Source organism: Budorcas taxicolor, chromosome 21, assembly GCF_023091745.1.
Source record: "Budorcas taxicolor isolate Tak-1 chromosome 21, Takin1.1, whole genome shotgun sequence".
NCBI classification, from domain to species: domain Eukaryota; kingdom Metazoa; phylum Chordata; class Mammalia; order Artiodactyla; family Bovidae; genus Budorcas; species Budorcas taxicolor.
Genome location: NC_068930.1, coordinates 60,030,380 through 60,047,169, shown reverse-complemented (window position 1 = coordinate 60,047,169; position 16,790 = coordinate 60,030,380). Strand labels below are relative to the sequence as shown.

Sequence of the window (16,790 nt, the reverse complement as noted above, 5' to 3'; positions counted from 1 at the left end):
CTCCAAATAGGAAACATCGTTAACGCTGAGAATTTTCGAGAAATGTCCTGTATGTAGATGAGTGATATTATAAATCACTTGATTCAGATTTTTAATTTCATCACAACCAGACCTGCCTTTTGCCTGAATTTGGAAAAGAAATGACACTTTGGGGATTTCCCACATCAATTATCTGTGTCTCTTAGCATTTCTCGTAGGGTGTGGCATACACGACATAGTGTCACAGACTCACAGTGGCGGTTTTTTGAGCCATCACAGGCATGAACACTCGGTGACACACACAGGAAACCCATGTGAAGTGGAACATTGATGATTTTACTGACTTTTATGAAGTCAGAAAATGTACCATTTTCCCCCCTTTCTTGATATTTCACATAGTTTGCTTTGTTTGGCTTTTAGCTTTTAATCCTTTTTTATCTTTTATTTAATAAGTTAGCTCTCTCGATTTTTTAACAATATTTGTTTATTTCTGGTTGCGCTGGGTCTCTGTTGCTGCACTCGGCCTTTCTCTGGTTGCAGTGAGCAGGGGGTGCCCTCCATTGGGGTGCACAGGCTTCTCACGTGTTGACTTTTGCTGCAGAGCGCGGGGCTCTAGGTGCACGGGCTTCAGGAGTTGGGGCACAGGTGCTTTAGTTGCCTGCGGCATGTGGAATCTTCCCGGAATGGGGATCGAACCCATGTCCCCTGCATTGACAGGCAGACTCCTATCCACTGTACCACCAGGGAAGTCCTGTTCTCTTTAATCTTGAAATATATTTTGGGGTAGGTTATTGGTGGCTCAGTGGTTAAAAAAAAAAAGAAATCCACCTGCCAGTGCTGGGAGACATGAGTTCAATCCCTGGGTTGGGAAGATCCCCTAGAGAAGGAAATGGCAACCTGCTCCAGTATTCTTGCCTGGGAAATCCCATGATCAGAGAGGCCTGCCAGGCTATACAGTCTTAAAAGAGTCGGACACTACTTAGAGACTGAGCAACAGAAGCTGGCTTTTATACAGGGTCACTTTGGGGTCTGCATTGACACTTGGTCGTTTATGGCCGCCACCAGCAGTGGGGGCAACAATAATATTGATTAAGGGCAGGTGCTGGGCTTGGTGCTTGGGGAGGGAGAACAGAAAGTGATGGATCTCCCTTGAGGGTTCCACGACTTGGCGGTAGCAGACTTAGGATTTGACCTGAGCCACAGCTGCATAGTGACCTAGGCTTGGGGAGGACTCAGCACTCGGGGGTAGGACGGGGTGTGGCAGGGGCTGGGAGGTGCAATTTCCATCCTCATCATTTTTTACCCCCCACCCCGCCCCGCACTAGAGATCCCAGGCCGACAAATCAGCGCATCAACAAGCACGTCAACAACGATGTGAACCTTCGCATTCAGAACTTGACCATCTTGGTGAGAAACATCAAGACCTACTACCAGGTAAGGCGGTCCTCCCCCCTCTCACCCCTCCAGAGTCCTGCTGTGCGTCGGCAATACCTTCATTTGAACGGTTTCCCCACAGGAAGCCGAGAGGAAGTGGTGGCCAGGCAGCTAGCTGCCTGTTGACACTTGGCGTGTTTGCACACGCATCTTTCCTCTGGCATTGTGAGAAGGTTCAGAGGTGGGATCGCTTTTCTCTGCCCAGGGAACGTCATTTGAGCCGTGTGCACTGCAGCGTGCCTGGTGCCGGGAGGGCCCCGGAGACAGCCTTGGTCTGCAGCCCCAGCTCACAGTCGCAGGGGGCCTGGCTGGTGAGGGCTCTGGGAGGGGCACCCTGCACAGTTATCACCCACAGCTCGGCGAGTCTGTACAGGAGCGATTCAAGGGGTTGAGGGAGAGAAGGGACCACAGAAGGGTTGTGTTCGGGCCAAATATGAAATCAACCAGCCCCGAGCTGGCACACAGGAGCACCAGGGTTCAGGGTTGGGGTGTCTGCCTAACATTCTGAGATATGGAAATGCTCCCCATATCTCAGCTTGCCGGTGGGTGGGTCAGGCAAGAGGGCCCGAAGGGGAAAGGGCTATGAAACCCCCATCCCAGCCTTGGGCCAGTTGGGCAAGGATCTTTGATGTTCATGATCTTTTATATAGAGGCATTGATGGGAAGTAGATTTAAAGTGTGGACTTTGGAGCCCGGGCTTGTCAGACTTAGCCATGAAACTTTTTTAGCCCCATGTGAATTTTCTTGAGCCCCCAGGGGAAGCCCTGGCAACTCTGAGTGACTTGGGGCCTTGAATGCCCTCTGCTCAGCCCCCTCCTCGCCCTCCAGGGCATCTCTAGGGGGCTTCCCAGAACCCCAGGGCACGCAGTTTGAGAATCACTGCTCAAGAGCCCATCCCTTCCGGATTCGTGCTGGGGTTTCACGGAGCCCTCTGCCTCCGAGACCTCTCTTAGCCCTCAGTTTCCTGGGCTGTAACTTCGTCTTGGTTCTGGGGCTTGGGAGCATCTTCAGAGCCATAAGGTCCCTGTCGCCATGAGGAAGCCCTCTGGCCAGCTGTGGCTTCTCTCTCTGCCCTCACGCAGCCGTGGGGGTTCTGAGGTCACTGAGGTCGCTGGCCAGGCGGCCGGATGGAGTTTGCGCCGTGGCGTCGGGCCGTGTGCTTGTCCGCTTCCTGCAGAGGGCTGTAGGTGCTGCTGTTTGAGGAGATGGGTGAAGGAGGGAATGGACATGTCATGGGTTTTCTGAGATGATAGTTTCCATTTTCCTCCCTCTGGGGTTGGGGTGCTGGATGCCTTTGCTTTATGGCTAATTCAGCCAGCCCCCTGTGCTCATTCCAGGGTCCGTTGGAAGCCCAGCACCGTGGGCAATCTGAGCAGCCTTCGGGTGGCTGAGCAGCAGGTCCATGCTTTTAGTAACAGATGCTAGTTGTGCTGAGGAAGGGCTGGTGGGAGCCCTGCGCGAGCTGGATCTGGGGGCTGGCGGAGGTTTGTTTCCTCTCTAGGAGAGCCATGCCCAGGGCCAGGCATGCTGTCAGCAAGTGGGTCTCAGCTAGTGCTTCCCACATGACAGCCACATTCTGCGGAACCTGCTGCTGCCCATGAACTTGGGCCTGGGCGTGGAGCAGACTGTCTGGTGGCCATACTGGCTGTCGGGCAGTAGATGTAAGAGATGTGGGTTCGATCCCTAGGTCGGGAAGATCCCCTGGAGAAGGGCATGGCAACCCACTCCAGTACTCTTGCCTGGAGAATCCCATGGACAGAGGAGCCTGGCGAGCTACAGTCCATAGGGTCGCACAGAGTTGGACATGACTGCAGCGACTTAGCACTCACCCAGTGCTGTCATTGATGCGTGCAAGTGCCAGGGGAAGTGGATGGTCCTAACAGTTGGAGACGAGATCCCCAGCTCTGGACAGGTGTGTCTCCCGCCCCAGGTGTGGCTGGGAGGTGGTAGCCCTCCCTGATGGCCGTGGTGAAGGGTTGGGATGGAGGTGAGATTTCTGGGTCTGTGTGTAGCTTGCAGCGCTCGGGCGCTTACTGCAGGCTGCTTGGCCTGGCAGGTGCTGCTCCGGGCTTGCCGGCCCAGGAGCACACATGCCGGGGGTGCCCGCCAGCTCTGACAGTCCAGTCTGGGTTGGCCAAAGGGCTTGAGACCCTCTCCAGTACTTGGAGGCAGTTCACTGCTCTTGGGGTCACTCAGCCGAGTTCTAGAAGATGGGCAGCAGTCTCTGGAAGGAGATGATCGCTAGTCCGTTCTCAGGGCCCCAAAGGACTTACAGGTAGAAAAGAAGAACCCTGCATCCTTGTTCTGTTTCTGAGCTCTTAGCTCTTTGAGGGCAGGGCTGGTGTGCGTGGACAGACTCAACCCCAGCCCGGAGCAGTGTTTGCTGAAAGCGCTTGCTGAAGGCCGTGAGCCGTCCCTGCCCCTTGGACAGCCCCGTGCACTTGGAGGAAGCTGGCAGGACCCTGCCCTTTTGCACTGACACAGCTGAGGTGTGGGCAGTGTTCTGCTGTTTATTCCTTCCAAGTTATTGTAAAATAAAGCTTAGTTCTGGTTATGTAAGTAATATGTGTTCTTTATAAACAACCCCTTAGAAAACAAGTCGCAAGAAGAAAAGAACCGCTCAGAACCCCAGCACCCAGAGACAATCACTATTAACATTTTTAGTGCTTCCTTCCAGTTTTTGCATGAATAGTTTTTGTGTTTTATTCCATGGTAGTCATGCCTTATACACAATTGCATATCCTGCCTTTTTCCCCCTCCCACCTGACAATTGTAGCGTAAACATAATCGGTTATTATTGTCAAGTGACATTCAAGAAAGTTTTCCAAAAGAAGTACTGCCCAGCGTCCCCCTTTGAGAGAGGCCCTGCAGATTGTGAGGGCTTGAGGTGGCGTGAGACCAGTGAGGTTCTTACTCTGGCCAGGGTGCCTGGGGAGGGTGGGAGGTCCCCCTTCTGGGATGGGGACTTCCTCTTGCCATGGCTTTTCAGTAGACGCAGCGAGGTCACCGAATCCAGCCCCGGGTCTTGTTTGCCCAGCGGTGATTGTCCCCTTCTTTTCTGAGCCACATGGGGCAGGGAGAGTCAGGAGGGACGGGGCCTCTCGTCAATAGCATGGGCTTCTTTCACAAGGAAACTCAAGTTTTGTTCCCGAAAACCTGCGGAGACAAAAAAAGGTCTTTGACCTTCTTCTGGCGCAGAGGACAGACAGTGAGTGAGAACCAGCGTGGCCCGGTTCAGTCTGACCTCCGGTGTCTGGGGCCTCCCTCTGACCTGCTGCTCTGACTCTTCTGGGGTTGGCACCTGGAATCTGCATTTTCAGAAGTTCCCAGGCTGTTTTAAGTCTTATGATCCTTCCAACAGGAGGGGCAGTCAGTGGCCCAGAGAGGTGGTCCTCACAGTGTGGTCCCAGACCAGCAGCATCCGTGTCACCTGGGAACTTGTTAGAGGTGCAGGTCAGGCCTCTTCCCCAGACCTTCTGTGGAGGTGTGGCAGTCTGCAGCTTAACAAGCCCTCCACATGATTCTGATGCATGCTTGCGGGAACCTAGTGGTTTAGAGCCTTTCTAGGGATGTTAGGGAGAGGCCCCGTCAGCCAGGCCTCCAGGGGCAGAGAGAGCTCAGTGAGAACTCGGTGACTCCTGTCCATCACATAAAACAGAGGCACGTCTCGTCTGCCCCAGCACAGGTGGAGGAGAGGCTGCAGTGATGAGAAGGTGACCAGGGGGAACGGGTGTCACTGAGGGGGTTGCTAGCAAGCCAGAGTTGGACAAGCCCTTGGGGACAGCACCTGGGTCAGTCTCTGAATTTTAAAGAAGGAGAGGCGGATCAGGATGAGCATCCGCAAATGGTTCAGCTGCAGAGAGACCTGGAAGGAAGGCGGGCCTGGATCAGACGCGTACGCTGCCTCGAGCCCCTGGGCCGGTCAGCACTGAGCCCAGCCTCGTGTGTTATTTTACTGTTTAGTTGCTAAGTCGTGTCCGACTCTTTGCCACCCCATGGACTATTGCCTGCCAGGCTTCTCTGTCTGTGGGATTTTCCAGGCAAGAATACTGGAGTGGGTTGCCATTTCCTTCTCCAGAGCATCACATGAGGCTTGTTTGATACACTCAACAGCCAAACTCTTTCTCGTCTGAGTCCTTTTAGGTTAGAACTTGGATGTATAGGATGGTTCGTTTGTCACATCCAGAGCCTTGAGTGTGGATGTCGAGTGCACGTTCATTTGATCGCAGAACCTGTAGGAAAACACAGCCAGTAGTAGATGCAGAAATCCCTGGTGCGGCAGGTGGCTGATGCGTGTTTATCCTCTGGGGGTTGTGCGTGGTATCCACGGCCCTCCCGTGCCCTGGACACCTGTGAACCAGCACCTTCTCACGACACCTGGGGCCTAATTGTCACGTGAAATTTCTGAGGTTTCTTTGGCTTTCTGCAAGTGGGAAGTACTCCACACCACGGCCCGGACGAGTTCAGCGAGTGTTGGTGGAGATGAACGATGTACGACTTCACTGTTGTGTCCCACGTGGCTGTCGATCCTGAAATGCACACCCTTGGGTGAACGTGGGGACCCACCCGCAGGGCTGACTCCAAAATGGGGAATTGGCCGAGCTGCTCCGAGTGCCTCCCCTCGCTGGCCGAGCCCTGGGACGTGCGGCTTTCCTGCTGTGGGCCTCCTGAGTGTTCATCTGTCCAGAAGAGGGTGGGCCCTTGTGGTTCTGAGATTCCACAGTTGCATGGGGGCCAGAGATTTTAGAGTTTCAGATCACCTCGAGGAAGTTCTTATTGCGAGTTCTTGGAACTTGGCTCTCCTGACTTCTGGTCTGTCACGTGGTTGGAAGGCCAGAACAGACCCACAATATTGGTCTTTGTCGCAGAAGCAACAGTCCCGGGTTGTAATATCTTCTGTAATCTCTTTTTTCCTTCATTGGTTTGAAAAGATTAAAAATGAAACAGTACAAATGGTTTTAAGGAACACCTGTGTATCTACTCAAAATAAATATGAACATATGTGAATATTTTTCATATTTGCCTCAGACCTTTCTTCTAAGAGGTTTTTTCTGACTGAAGTCCCCAGTGTTTCTCTTACTTCATCCAGTTATCTCTTACCTGCCTCCCTGGAGGTAATTCCTGTGGTTAATTTCTCTGTGTGTGTGCATATGGTTTTGTGTCACATATTCAGATTAAACCTCCATATTACTGCCTGTACCTTTTGCCCACTCCACCTTACTTCGGGTATCTGTTGGTTTTCTGGTATTTGTATTAGATAAGCATGGGCTGACTGCTAGAATTATCTTTAGAAATGTGCACAGTTTGAAAAAATGAAAGACTTTCATCAAAAGTAAAAATAGAAGGAAATGTATATTTGACACTGTTGGTGGGAACAAAGTGAAATCTAATTCATGTGGTCTGGAGGCTTTTTAGATAAAGTGAAGTCTCTTTAGGTAGATGTGATGTGCTTTGGTGGATGGAGACGGTGTTCAAGGGAACTTAACTCTGCTTAGGCCCTGTCTACAAGTACCAGGGGAATCTGCTTTATGAATAATAGTGTACTGAATTTGTAAGGGAGAAATTGCTTTCTCCGCTCTATTTTATTATTGGAGTATTTGTTGTTGTTCAGTCACTCAGTTGTGTCTGGCTCTTTGTGACCCCATGGACGGCAGCACACCAGGCTTCCCTGTCCTTCACCGTCTCCTGAGCTTGCTCAAACTCATGTCCCTGGAGTTGGTAATGCCATCGAGACATCCCATCCTCTGCCACCCCTTTTCCTCTTGCTCTCGGTCTTTCCCAGCATCAGGGTCTTTTCTGATGAGTCATCTCTTCACATCAGGTGACCGAAGTATTGGAGCTTCAGCTTCAGCATCAGTCCTTCCAGTGACTATTCAGGACTGATTTCCTTTAGGATGGACTGATTGGATCTCCTTGCAGTCCAAGAGACTCTTAAGTCTTTTCCAACACCACAGTTCAAAAGCATCAATTCCTCGGTGCTCAGCCTTCTTTATGGTCCAATGCTCACATCCATACATGACTACTAGAAAAACCTTAGCTTTGACTATATGGACCTTTGTTGGCAAAGTAATGTCTCTGCTTTTTAATAAGCTGTCTAGGTTGGTCATAGCTTTTCTTCTAAGGAGCAAGCGTCTTTTAATTTCATGGCTGCAATCACCATCTTCCGTGATTTTGGAGCTCAAGAAAAAGTCTGTCACTGTTTCTGTTGTTTCCCCATCTATTTGCCATGAAGTGATGGGACCAGATGCCATGATCTTAGTTTTTTGAATGTTGAGTTTTAAGCCAGCTTTTTCACTCCCAATGCTTCAGAATGTTGTGTTAGTTTCTCCTGTACAAAAGTGAATCAGCTACAAGTATACGTATATCCCCTTCCTCTTGAGCCTCCCTCCCACCCACTTCCCTCTCGCCACTCATCACAAAGGTCATCACAGAGCACCAAGCTGAGCCCTCTGCTATACAGCAGTTTCCCACTAGCTAGCTATCTTACACATGGTCCGACTCTGTGACCCCACGAACAGGCTCCTCTATCCACGGGATTTCCCAGGCAAGAATACTGGAGCGGGTTGCCGTTTGCTCCTCCAGGGGATCGTCCCGACCCAGGGATCAAGCCTGGGTCTTCTGCGTTGCAGGCAGATTCTTTCCTGCCGAGCCCCAGGGAAGCCCTAGTGTGTATATGTCCATGCGTCACGCCCTCCCTTTCCTGCCCTTACCCACAGGTCTGTTCCCTACATCTGCTTCTCTATTCCTGCCCTGCAAATAGGCTCATCTATACCGTTTTTCTAGATTCCACATATATGCGCTAATATACGATATTTGTTTTTCTCTTCCTGACTCATTTTACTCTGTATGACAGACTCTCCACTCTTAAAAGAGAAAGGCTGTGAGATGGTTTCTTTTTTCTTTTGCATTTTTTCTTATTAGAAGGTGGGTATTCTTGATGTAGCTTATCTCTATGTTTTGAGGAAATTAAAGGTAGGTTTTTTTTTTTTATTGTGTTTACTGATTGCAGACTGGGAAATGCAAAGAAAATTAAATCTGCCCACTATCTTACCACCTAGGCATGCCATTTTGATATTTATTCTTTCTAACTTTGTGTCTGTGCCTATGTGTGTTTCAAGGTGTGGATTGTATGAAACCTTTCTTTTCATTTACTGTGCAGTGAGCATTTCCTCATATCCTTTCCCACGTTCTTTCATAAATGCATTTTAGTGTCTACATGGCACTTCGTCATGTGGCTATCCCACTCTCATTGATACTGAGTTATTTCTGTCTTAGAATTATAAATATTACCACCACGAACAACCTTGGTCCATAAATCTTTCAACAACTGTTTTTATGTCCTTAGGATAAATTCCTAGTATGGAATTCCCGGGTCAGAGGGCATGAATATTTTGAGGACTTTGGCTACTTCTTGCCAAAATTGCCTTCTTTATGGGCCTTTTGTTTTTCTTTGCTGAATTGCCCCTTTGTGTCCTTCACCCATGAAAAATGCTGCGTTCTGTGTTGCTGCTGAATGCTGAAGATTTCTGTTTCTCTGCCGTGCGAATGGAGGTCTGAGATTATTTATACCGGACATCTGGGCAAACTTCCTTGTTGGTGTGTCACTGGATGCTGGCTTGGAGTCTCCAGCAGGGCTGTGACATGGTGACCAAATGCAGTGGTGAGGCCGGGCGGTCCAGCCCCAGGCCTGGGAGGCCTTCATCAGAGGGGTCCCAGCACCCCAGCTCCCTTTCGGAGCTGAGTGCCTTTGTCTGCCATGGACTCGACCCAGGAGATGACCGACTTCCCTGTGAATGTTTGCTCTCGGTCTAAAGTTTAAGGGAGACACTTCCAAACCATGTTGGGAAGTGAGGCGGGGGAGGGCGGTGGTCTGCAGGGGAGGGCGGTGGTCTGCGGGGGCTCCTCCTTTCCTCTTTCCTTCCTCTCCCTTCCTGTCCCCTGTTCTTTCTGGTATCGGGTGATGAAACATGGGACATGGAAACGCTGGTGGCCCAGAGAGGTGGGTGTGCCCCTCCAGGAGTCCCCCGGTTCTTGTGTCTGTTCCTCCTCCTCCTTCTTAAGGCCGATCTCCATGCCTGAGAGGCTCGTGTCTAGCGGGGTGGGAGACAAGCCAGGCAAACCAGCCGCTGGGACACCCGTGCACAGGACATGGATGTCACAGGACACGGATGTCACAGGACACGAATGTCACAGGAAACGGGCAAGAGTGCTCCAGCCAGGGGAAGGCCAGTGCCTAAGGAGAGCTTTGCGAACGGGGTGGTGCTTGGCCTCAGTGCTGAAGGATGGGCATGGAGCTAGTCTGGCAGAAAATGGGGTGCATGGGGGGTGTCCTGGGGGAGCAACAGCGCTTGCAAAACCAGGAAGGCACAGAGCAGCCTGAGGGCTGAGCAAGTCACCTCTGAGTGGCTGGAGGTTGGGGCTTCGGTGGGGAGTGGTGATGGGTGAGGCTCCAAAGGTAGGGAGGTTCCCAAGGGCGGATGCCAGGCTCACGAATTTGAACTTCATCCCAGAGAGACTTGGGAGTGTTTATAGCCTTTTGAAAGAGGAAAGTTTAAAAAAAGAGAACTCTTTTGATACTCATATTGAGAGTGGGTTGGCTTCAGGAGGGAGCTGGGGAGTCAGGACAGGTCGTGGAAGCCTGGACCAAAGCTGGGGCAGAGGGGAGAGGGAACAAGCCCGAGAGGCTCGGGGAGCTGTGGGCGGCAGTTGCTAGGTCCCCTGCCCGGAGGGAACAGCAGGAAGAGGATAAAATGCTTTCTCAGGCCTGGGAGAGCGGAGCCCTGCAGCAGGGTGCTGGCCCCCCGGGCTCCAGGGCAGCGGCTCCGAGTCAGCCTGTCTGGGGCTGGAAGTGGGGCGTGGGGGCTGCAGGACAGCAGCTTCAGGTCCACCTGAATTCCCTTTCTCCACACCAAGCAGAAAGCACGTGCTCCTGACCTGCTGCTAGGGATGGAGCTGACAGGGCTGTGGACACCTGGTCACGGGCCATGCAACCTCACGTCTTCCCAGAGGCAGGATTTTGTTTTTGCAGCACATGAGACCAACTGCTGGTTGGACTTGGTTTTCTTTTTTTCCCCTTCTGCTTTTAGAAGAAATGCTATAGAGCCGTATTGAATGGCAGGCAGGAACTTTGGGACTCAGCCCTGTGCCCCTGTCAGAAGGCTGAGGGAAGATAGCTGGATGGCTATAAGCTTGGCACTGCGCTAGGAGCTTTCAGCTCTGTCACTGTGAGGACGAAACTGCTGTCCCCATTTTACAGATTAGGCAAGTGAGGCTGGTGGAGCTCAAGCTCTCGTGGTCATTGGCTGCTTTCTGCAGTCCTGGAGGGAGGTGGCTTGCTGTGGGCAGACTAGCCGTGTGTGCAGGTGGGCCAGGCCATTCCACGGTCCTGAGCCAGAAGCCTCCTCCACTGGGAGGGCCAGGCTGCCAGTGCTGCTTCCCCAGGGTCTCCTGCTTGGGCTCCCCCATGTTAAGCTGACTTCACACCCTCTGGGAGCCCCAGAGGAAGGGGCTGTATTGCTTCAGGCACCTTCTGAAACCAGCACTTCCGGGCTTGGGCTGTGGGTGGGACTGAGGGAGCAGCTGGCCTCAGACTTCACCCTGCACCCCCGCCCCTCCTCCCCCAGAGCAGCAGGAAGCAGAGAATCTGGGCTAATTGCGGAGGGTGAGGAGGGGTGAAAGGTGGGTCTGATGCAATTAGCAGAGCTGGAATTTGGCCAGGCCGTGGAGGCTTAAGGCCACGAGGTAGGAGTGTGTGTGTGTGTATATATATGCACACACAGGTGAACACGGTCTTTCTCTCTTTTTTTTTTTGCTTTTTATTTTGTATTAGAGTATAGCCGATTAACAATGTTGTCATAGGTTCAGTTCAGTTCAGTCGCTCAGTCGTGTCCAACTCTTTGTGACCCCATGAATCGCAGCACGCCAGGCCTCCCTGTCCATCACCGACTCCCGGAGTTCACTCAAACTCATGTCCATCGAGTTGGTGATGCCATCCAGCCATCCCATCCTCTGTCGTCCCCTTCTCCTCCTGACCCCAATCCCTCCAAGCATCAGGGTCTTTTTCAGTGAGTCAACTCTTCGCATGAGGTGGCCAAAGTATTGGAGTTTCAGCCTCAGCATCAGTCCTTCCAATGAAAACCCAAGACTGGGCTCCTTTAGGATGGACTGGTTGGCTCTCCTTGCAGTCCAAGGGACTCTCAAGAGTCTTCTCCAACACCACAGTTCAAAAGCATCAATTCTTCAGCACTCAGCTTTCTTCACAGTCCAACTCTCATATCCATACATAACCACTGGAAAAACCATAGCCTTGACTAGACTGACCTTTGTTGGCAAAGTAATATCTCTACATTTTAATGTGCTATCTAGGTTTGTCATAACTCCCAAGGAGTAAGCGTCTTTTAATTTCATGGCTACAATCACCATCTGCAGTGATTTTGGAGCCCACAAAAATAAAGTCTGACACTGTTTCCACTGTTTCCCCATCTATTTCCCATGAAGTGATGGGACCAGATGCCACGATCTTCGTTTTCTGAATGTTGAGCTTTAAGCCAACTTTTTCACTCTCCTCTTTCACTTTCATCAAGAGGCTTTTGAGTTCCTCTTCACTTTCTGCCATAAGGGTGGTGTCATCTGCATATCTGAGGTTATTGATATTTCTTCCGGCAATCTTGATTCCAGCTTGTGCTTCTTCGAGCCCAGCGTTTCTCATGATGTACTCTGCTTAGAAGTTAAATAAGCAGGGTGACAATATACAGCCTTGATGTACTCCTTTTCCTATTTGGAACCAGTTTGTTGTTCCATGTCCAGTTCTAACTGTTGCTTCTTGACTTGCATATAGGTTTCTCAAGAGGCAGGTCAAATGGTCTGGTATTCCCGTCTCTTGAAGAATTTTCCACCATTTATTGTGATCCACACAGTCAAAGGCTTTGGCATAGTCAATAAAGCAGGAATAGATGTTTTTCTGGAACTCTCTTGCTTTTTCCATGATCCAGCGGATGTTGGCAATTTGATCTCTGGTTCCTCTGCCTTTTCTAAAACAAGCTTGAACATTTGGAAGTTCACGGTTCATGCATTGCTGAAGCCTAGTTTCAGGTGGATGGCAAAGTGACCCATCTATATTTTACACATGTATCCATTCTCCTGCAAACTCCCCTTCCACCCAGGCTGCCATATAACATTGAGCAGAGTGCTATATACAGTAGGTCCTTGTTGGTTATCCATTTAAAATATGGCAGTGTATATACACATCCGTCCCAAACTCCCTAACTATCCCTGCCCCCCATTCAGCCCCCTTGGCAACCTTAAGTTTGTTCTCTAAGTCTGTGAGTCTGTTTTGTTTTGCAAATAAGTTCATTTGTATCATTTCTTTTTAGGTTCTGCACATAGGGATGTCCTGGGATATTTCTCCTTATATATTTCTCTTTGTTTAGTCACTGAGTCCTGTCCAACTCTTGTGTCCAGCTCTTGCAACCGCATGTACTGGAGCCTGTGAGCTCCCTGTCCATGGGATTTCCCAGGCAAAAATACTGGAGTGGGTTGCTCTTGCCTGCTCCCAGGGATCCTCCTGACCCAGGGATTGACCTGCATCTCCTGCATGCAGGTGGATTCTTTCCCGCTGAGTGAACAGGGAAATCCCGTTTCTCCTTCTGGGCTCCGTGGGCTCCTCCTTCTGACCTTGAGTCCAGACTTTGAATTGCTGGGGTTTCCCTTCTATCTCTGAGCTGCTGGGCTCTCCTTTGCCTTGAAGGAAAGGAAGCAGTGTACACTTGGAGTCTCCCCTTTGCGCCTGCGATGGTTCCCGAGGGCTGCCGCCTGGCTTTGATCTGTTCTGCATGGAGCTGAGCCCAGATGCCGCGTTCACAGTGGCCCTAAGACCTCCTCAGGCTTACAGATCCGGACTTTCTCAATGTTTCTGATGTGTGTTTTCTCACTGTGTGTTTACTTTTTTATTGCTTGCTTGACGTTTATCTTAATCCATGGCCATTCCTTAAAGCATTCAGTTTTCGAGCCCTTCATGGAAGGTCTATGTGCAGAGAGCGAGTCTGTGTCAGGGTGGAAAGCTGGGCGGTCACCTGGTCGTTGGGCCTGAGGTCCAAGCCTGTGCCTCTGGCAGAAAAGGAGTGAAAACCTCCTTGTGCAGCCCTCAGAGGCCGAGAGGGAGCCACGCTGCTTTCCAATGGAGGGGCCCGGCCTCGTTTTTTGTTCGTCGCGGAGTCAGGACCAGCATGATTCAGGGTGTGAGAATCACGGGTTGAGCATGAATGAGTTTAGAAACACATCTTATCACAGGCTACTCCACACCCCAGAAAGGTAGGAAGTGGTAAGAGGTACCAAGTCCTTTAGCAACAGAAAGGAGGGAAATGAATTTCTCAAACTTTAAGAAAAGGAGTCTCTCCCTTGCCTTAGGTTTTGGGGTTAAATGCCAAGATCAGCGTGTTTGATGTTATAACTAGTTTGTGAGAAGGACTCATGGGAGAACTTGCCTGGGCAGGCTCTGCACTCCATAAAGCCGGCTGCATGGCCTGCGTCCAGGGCTAATAACAGTCTTTCTCATTCAGCCTGTTCTTTGTGGAAAGGCAGCTTCTCTGCTCCTTTGCCGTGGCATTCGGGGCCACAGTCCTTTCCAGTGTAACTTCAGTCCTGTTTTTCTAGGAAGGAGACGATGAAGTCTGAGGATGAGGAAGCACTTGTCTGAAGTTGATGGGCTCAGCCGGAATTATTGAGGAGGCCGCACCCTGGACCCCCAGTTCTGAGTCTGTTGGTGGTGTTTTGAGAGGAAGTGGAGGTTTCAGAAGCGTAAAGAGGCTGCCGGCTGAATGCTGCAGGGGTCCCATTCATTTAGGATTGGGTTTCATCAGGTTAGGCTTCCCTGGTGGCTCAGATGGTGAAAAGGATGAGCTGGGTGGTTTCTCCAATTCCCAAGAACAGAGGTGCCCAACCTCCAGGATCTAATGTCTGGTGATCTGAGGTGGGACTGGTGTATAAATAATAACAGAAATAAAGTAATGCAGTGCGGGAGAGCCAGGTTCGATCTCTGGGTCGAAAGATCCCCTGGCGGATGAAATGGCAACCCACTCCAGTATTCTCATCTGGGAAGTCCCATGGACAGAGAAGCCTGGCGGGCCACAGTCCATGGGGTCAGAAAGAGTCAGACATGCCTGAGTGACTAACACTTTCACTTTTCCAGCAAATTACGGGGAGAGGTGCTCTGAGTATGGGACTCGCCATGGGAAGAGAGGGTACAGGGCAACTTCAGGGAGATACCTGCCATTGCCCCCCTCGCTACGGACCCCCTGGGGCTGGCCCTGGCCTCGGCTCCAGCTTCGCAGGGAGAAGTCGGGTTTGCTTTCTCAGCTGGGGGTAGGAGCTTCGCCACTGCCCTGTGCAAGAGGGTGAGCTGGGTGGTTTCTCCAATTCCCAAGAACAGAGGTCCCCAACCTCCGGGATCTAATGTCTGGTGATCTGAGGTGGGACCGGTGTATTAATAATAGAAATAAAGTGATGCACTTGAATCATCCCGAAACCATCCCCCTCGACCTCTGCCCCATCCATGGAAAAGTTGTCTTCCACAAAACCGGTCCCTTGGGTACCACTGCCCTAGAAGGTCAGGAAGGTAAAGCCGGAGGAGGAAGAACAAGATGGGAAGTGAGAGGGCAGCAGGAAGGACAAGTCCTCTCATTCTTTCAAGGATCTAGAAACTTGTGTGTCGTCATTCCAGCAGTGTGACTTTGGTGTATCATTTGATTTCACCTGTAAAATATGGGTAACACCATATTATAGGTTGGCATGGGACTCAGAATCGCACTTAGGTTTTGAGTCAGCAGGGCATAGTAATAACACTAGCTCATCCTGAGGGCTGACTTTGCAGGGCTGACTGTTTGTGTGTCCACGCTCTGCAGGTGGAGGGGCCATGTCACTTGTGTAGGCAGAGGATGGGAGACACACACATCCAAGTACAAATAGGAAGAGAGGAAGAAAAGCAGCTGCAGGCCCCTTTGTCTGCAGAGGCAGAAGACAAGAGTCGTGAGCTCCTTTGAGCTCACCTCTCAGAGCTGTGGCCTTGGGCAGTCTCATCTCCGAGAGTCTTTTTTTACCTGAAAAGTGGGCATGTTATAGTGTTGGCCTGAGTATTGCATCAGGGGTGTTGGACTTTTCCTGCTGGCACTGATAAGATGCCCACCAGATGGTCTAGTAGACATGGGGGTCTCTACACAGACCCACCTCTCTGGGCCATGCTTACTTCATTTATTACTGATCGGGTTATAGAGGGGCCCTTCCAGGAGTAACACTCTGAATTGCTTGGATTAATCCAGTACATGTGCACATACATGCTTCACTCTTGCCCTGCCCACTTTCTCCTGTATGATTTTTGGAAACAATTTTGGTTGCACTGGGTCTCGGTTGCATGCAGGCTTTCTCTAGCTGTAGAGAGCTGGGGCTGCTCTAGTTTCAGCGCTTCTCATCGTGGTGGCTTCTTTTGTTGCAGAGGACGGGCTCTGCGTGCTCGGGCTTCAGCAGTTGTGGTTCACGGGCTTAGGTGGTCCACAGCATTTGGTATCTTTCCAGACCAGGATCAAACCCGTGTTTCCTGCATTGGCAGGTGGATTCCTAACCACTGTACCACCAGGGACGTCCTCCTGTATGATTTTTTTAATTTAAAGCATACGGTGCGCTTCCAGTGAACTGAGTGTCTTAGGCACGCTATCTCATGGCAGCCTCTTGATTTTTCTCTCCCACCAGCAATGAAACTCCGTAAAAGCAGGTTCCGCATTTCTTTCTCTGTTCACCTCTCACCCCAACGGCACGGAGACATGCCCGCCAGAGTCAGTGTGTGTTAGTGACAAGACACAGGGCAGCAGAAGCCATGACTCAGAGTAGTTCAGAGAGGAGAAGTCATTGCCCTCAGGGCGTGTATTACTGGCCTGGGCCCAGGATCCTGTCTCTAGGCTAAAATAACCCTGTAAAGACCCTCGGCTTGTTCCCCATTTTCAGACAGTTGAGTAGTTGGAGGACAGGGCCCTCCTCTACTCAGTCTGTGTTCCTTGAGTATCTGACACACCAATCAGAGACTCAGGACCTGATTTGTTTTAGGGGATCAGTGGGGGCAAACCAGGGTGGAGATGTAGGGCAAAGCGGAGGGCTGGAGCCTTTGAATCTCGCCCTTACAGAGGTCTTCCCCCCTTCTCTCCCCCTCCCCCCAACTCCTCCCCGCTGCTTTCACGCCAACCTGCAGGCTTTTCATGTGGTGTTTGCTTTGTTGCTGGAAAAGCCATATGTCAGGTACCCAGGAGGCTCAGTCCCTAGGGGGTGGAAGTTAAATTGTTTTCAACTTTGTCTAGCCAGCTTGGCTCCCTTGAGCTTGCCAGTGTTTTGGCTTA

General features: G+C 51.0%; 1 protein-coding gene across 1 annotated transcript in view; it reads left to right on the top strand.

Moving 5' to 3' along the window:
• CCDC88C (coiled-coil domain containing 88C) overlaps nt 1-16,790 on the top strand; it is a 145,004-nt gene that overhangs the window by 8,688 nt on the left and 119,526 nt on the right. The window contains exon 3 of the mRNA XM_052659707.1: nt 1,305-1,413. Within this exon, the coding sequence (XP_052515667.1) occupies nt 1,305-1,413 (109 nt within the window). The remainder of the gene's footprint in view (nt 1-1,304; nt 1,414-16,790) is intronic.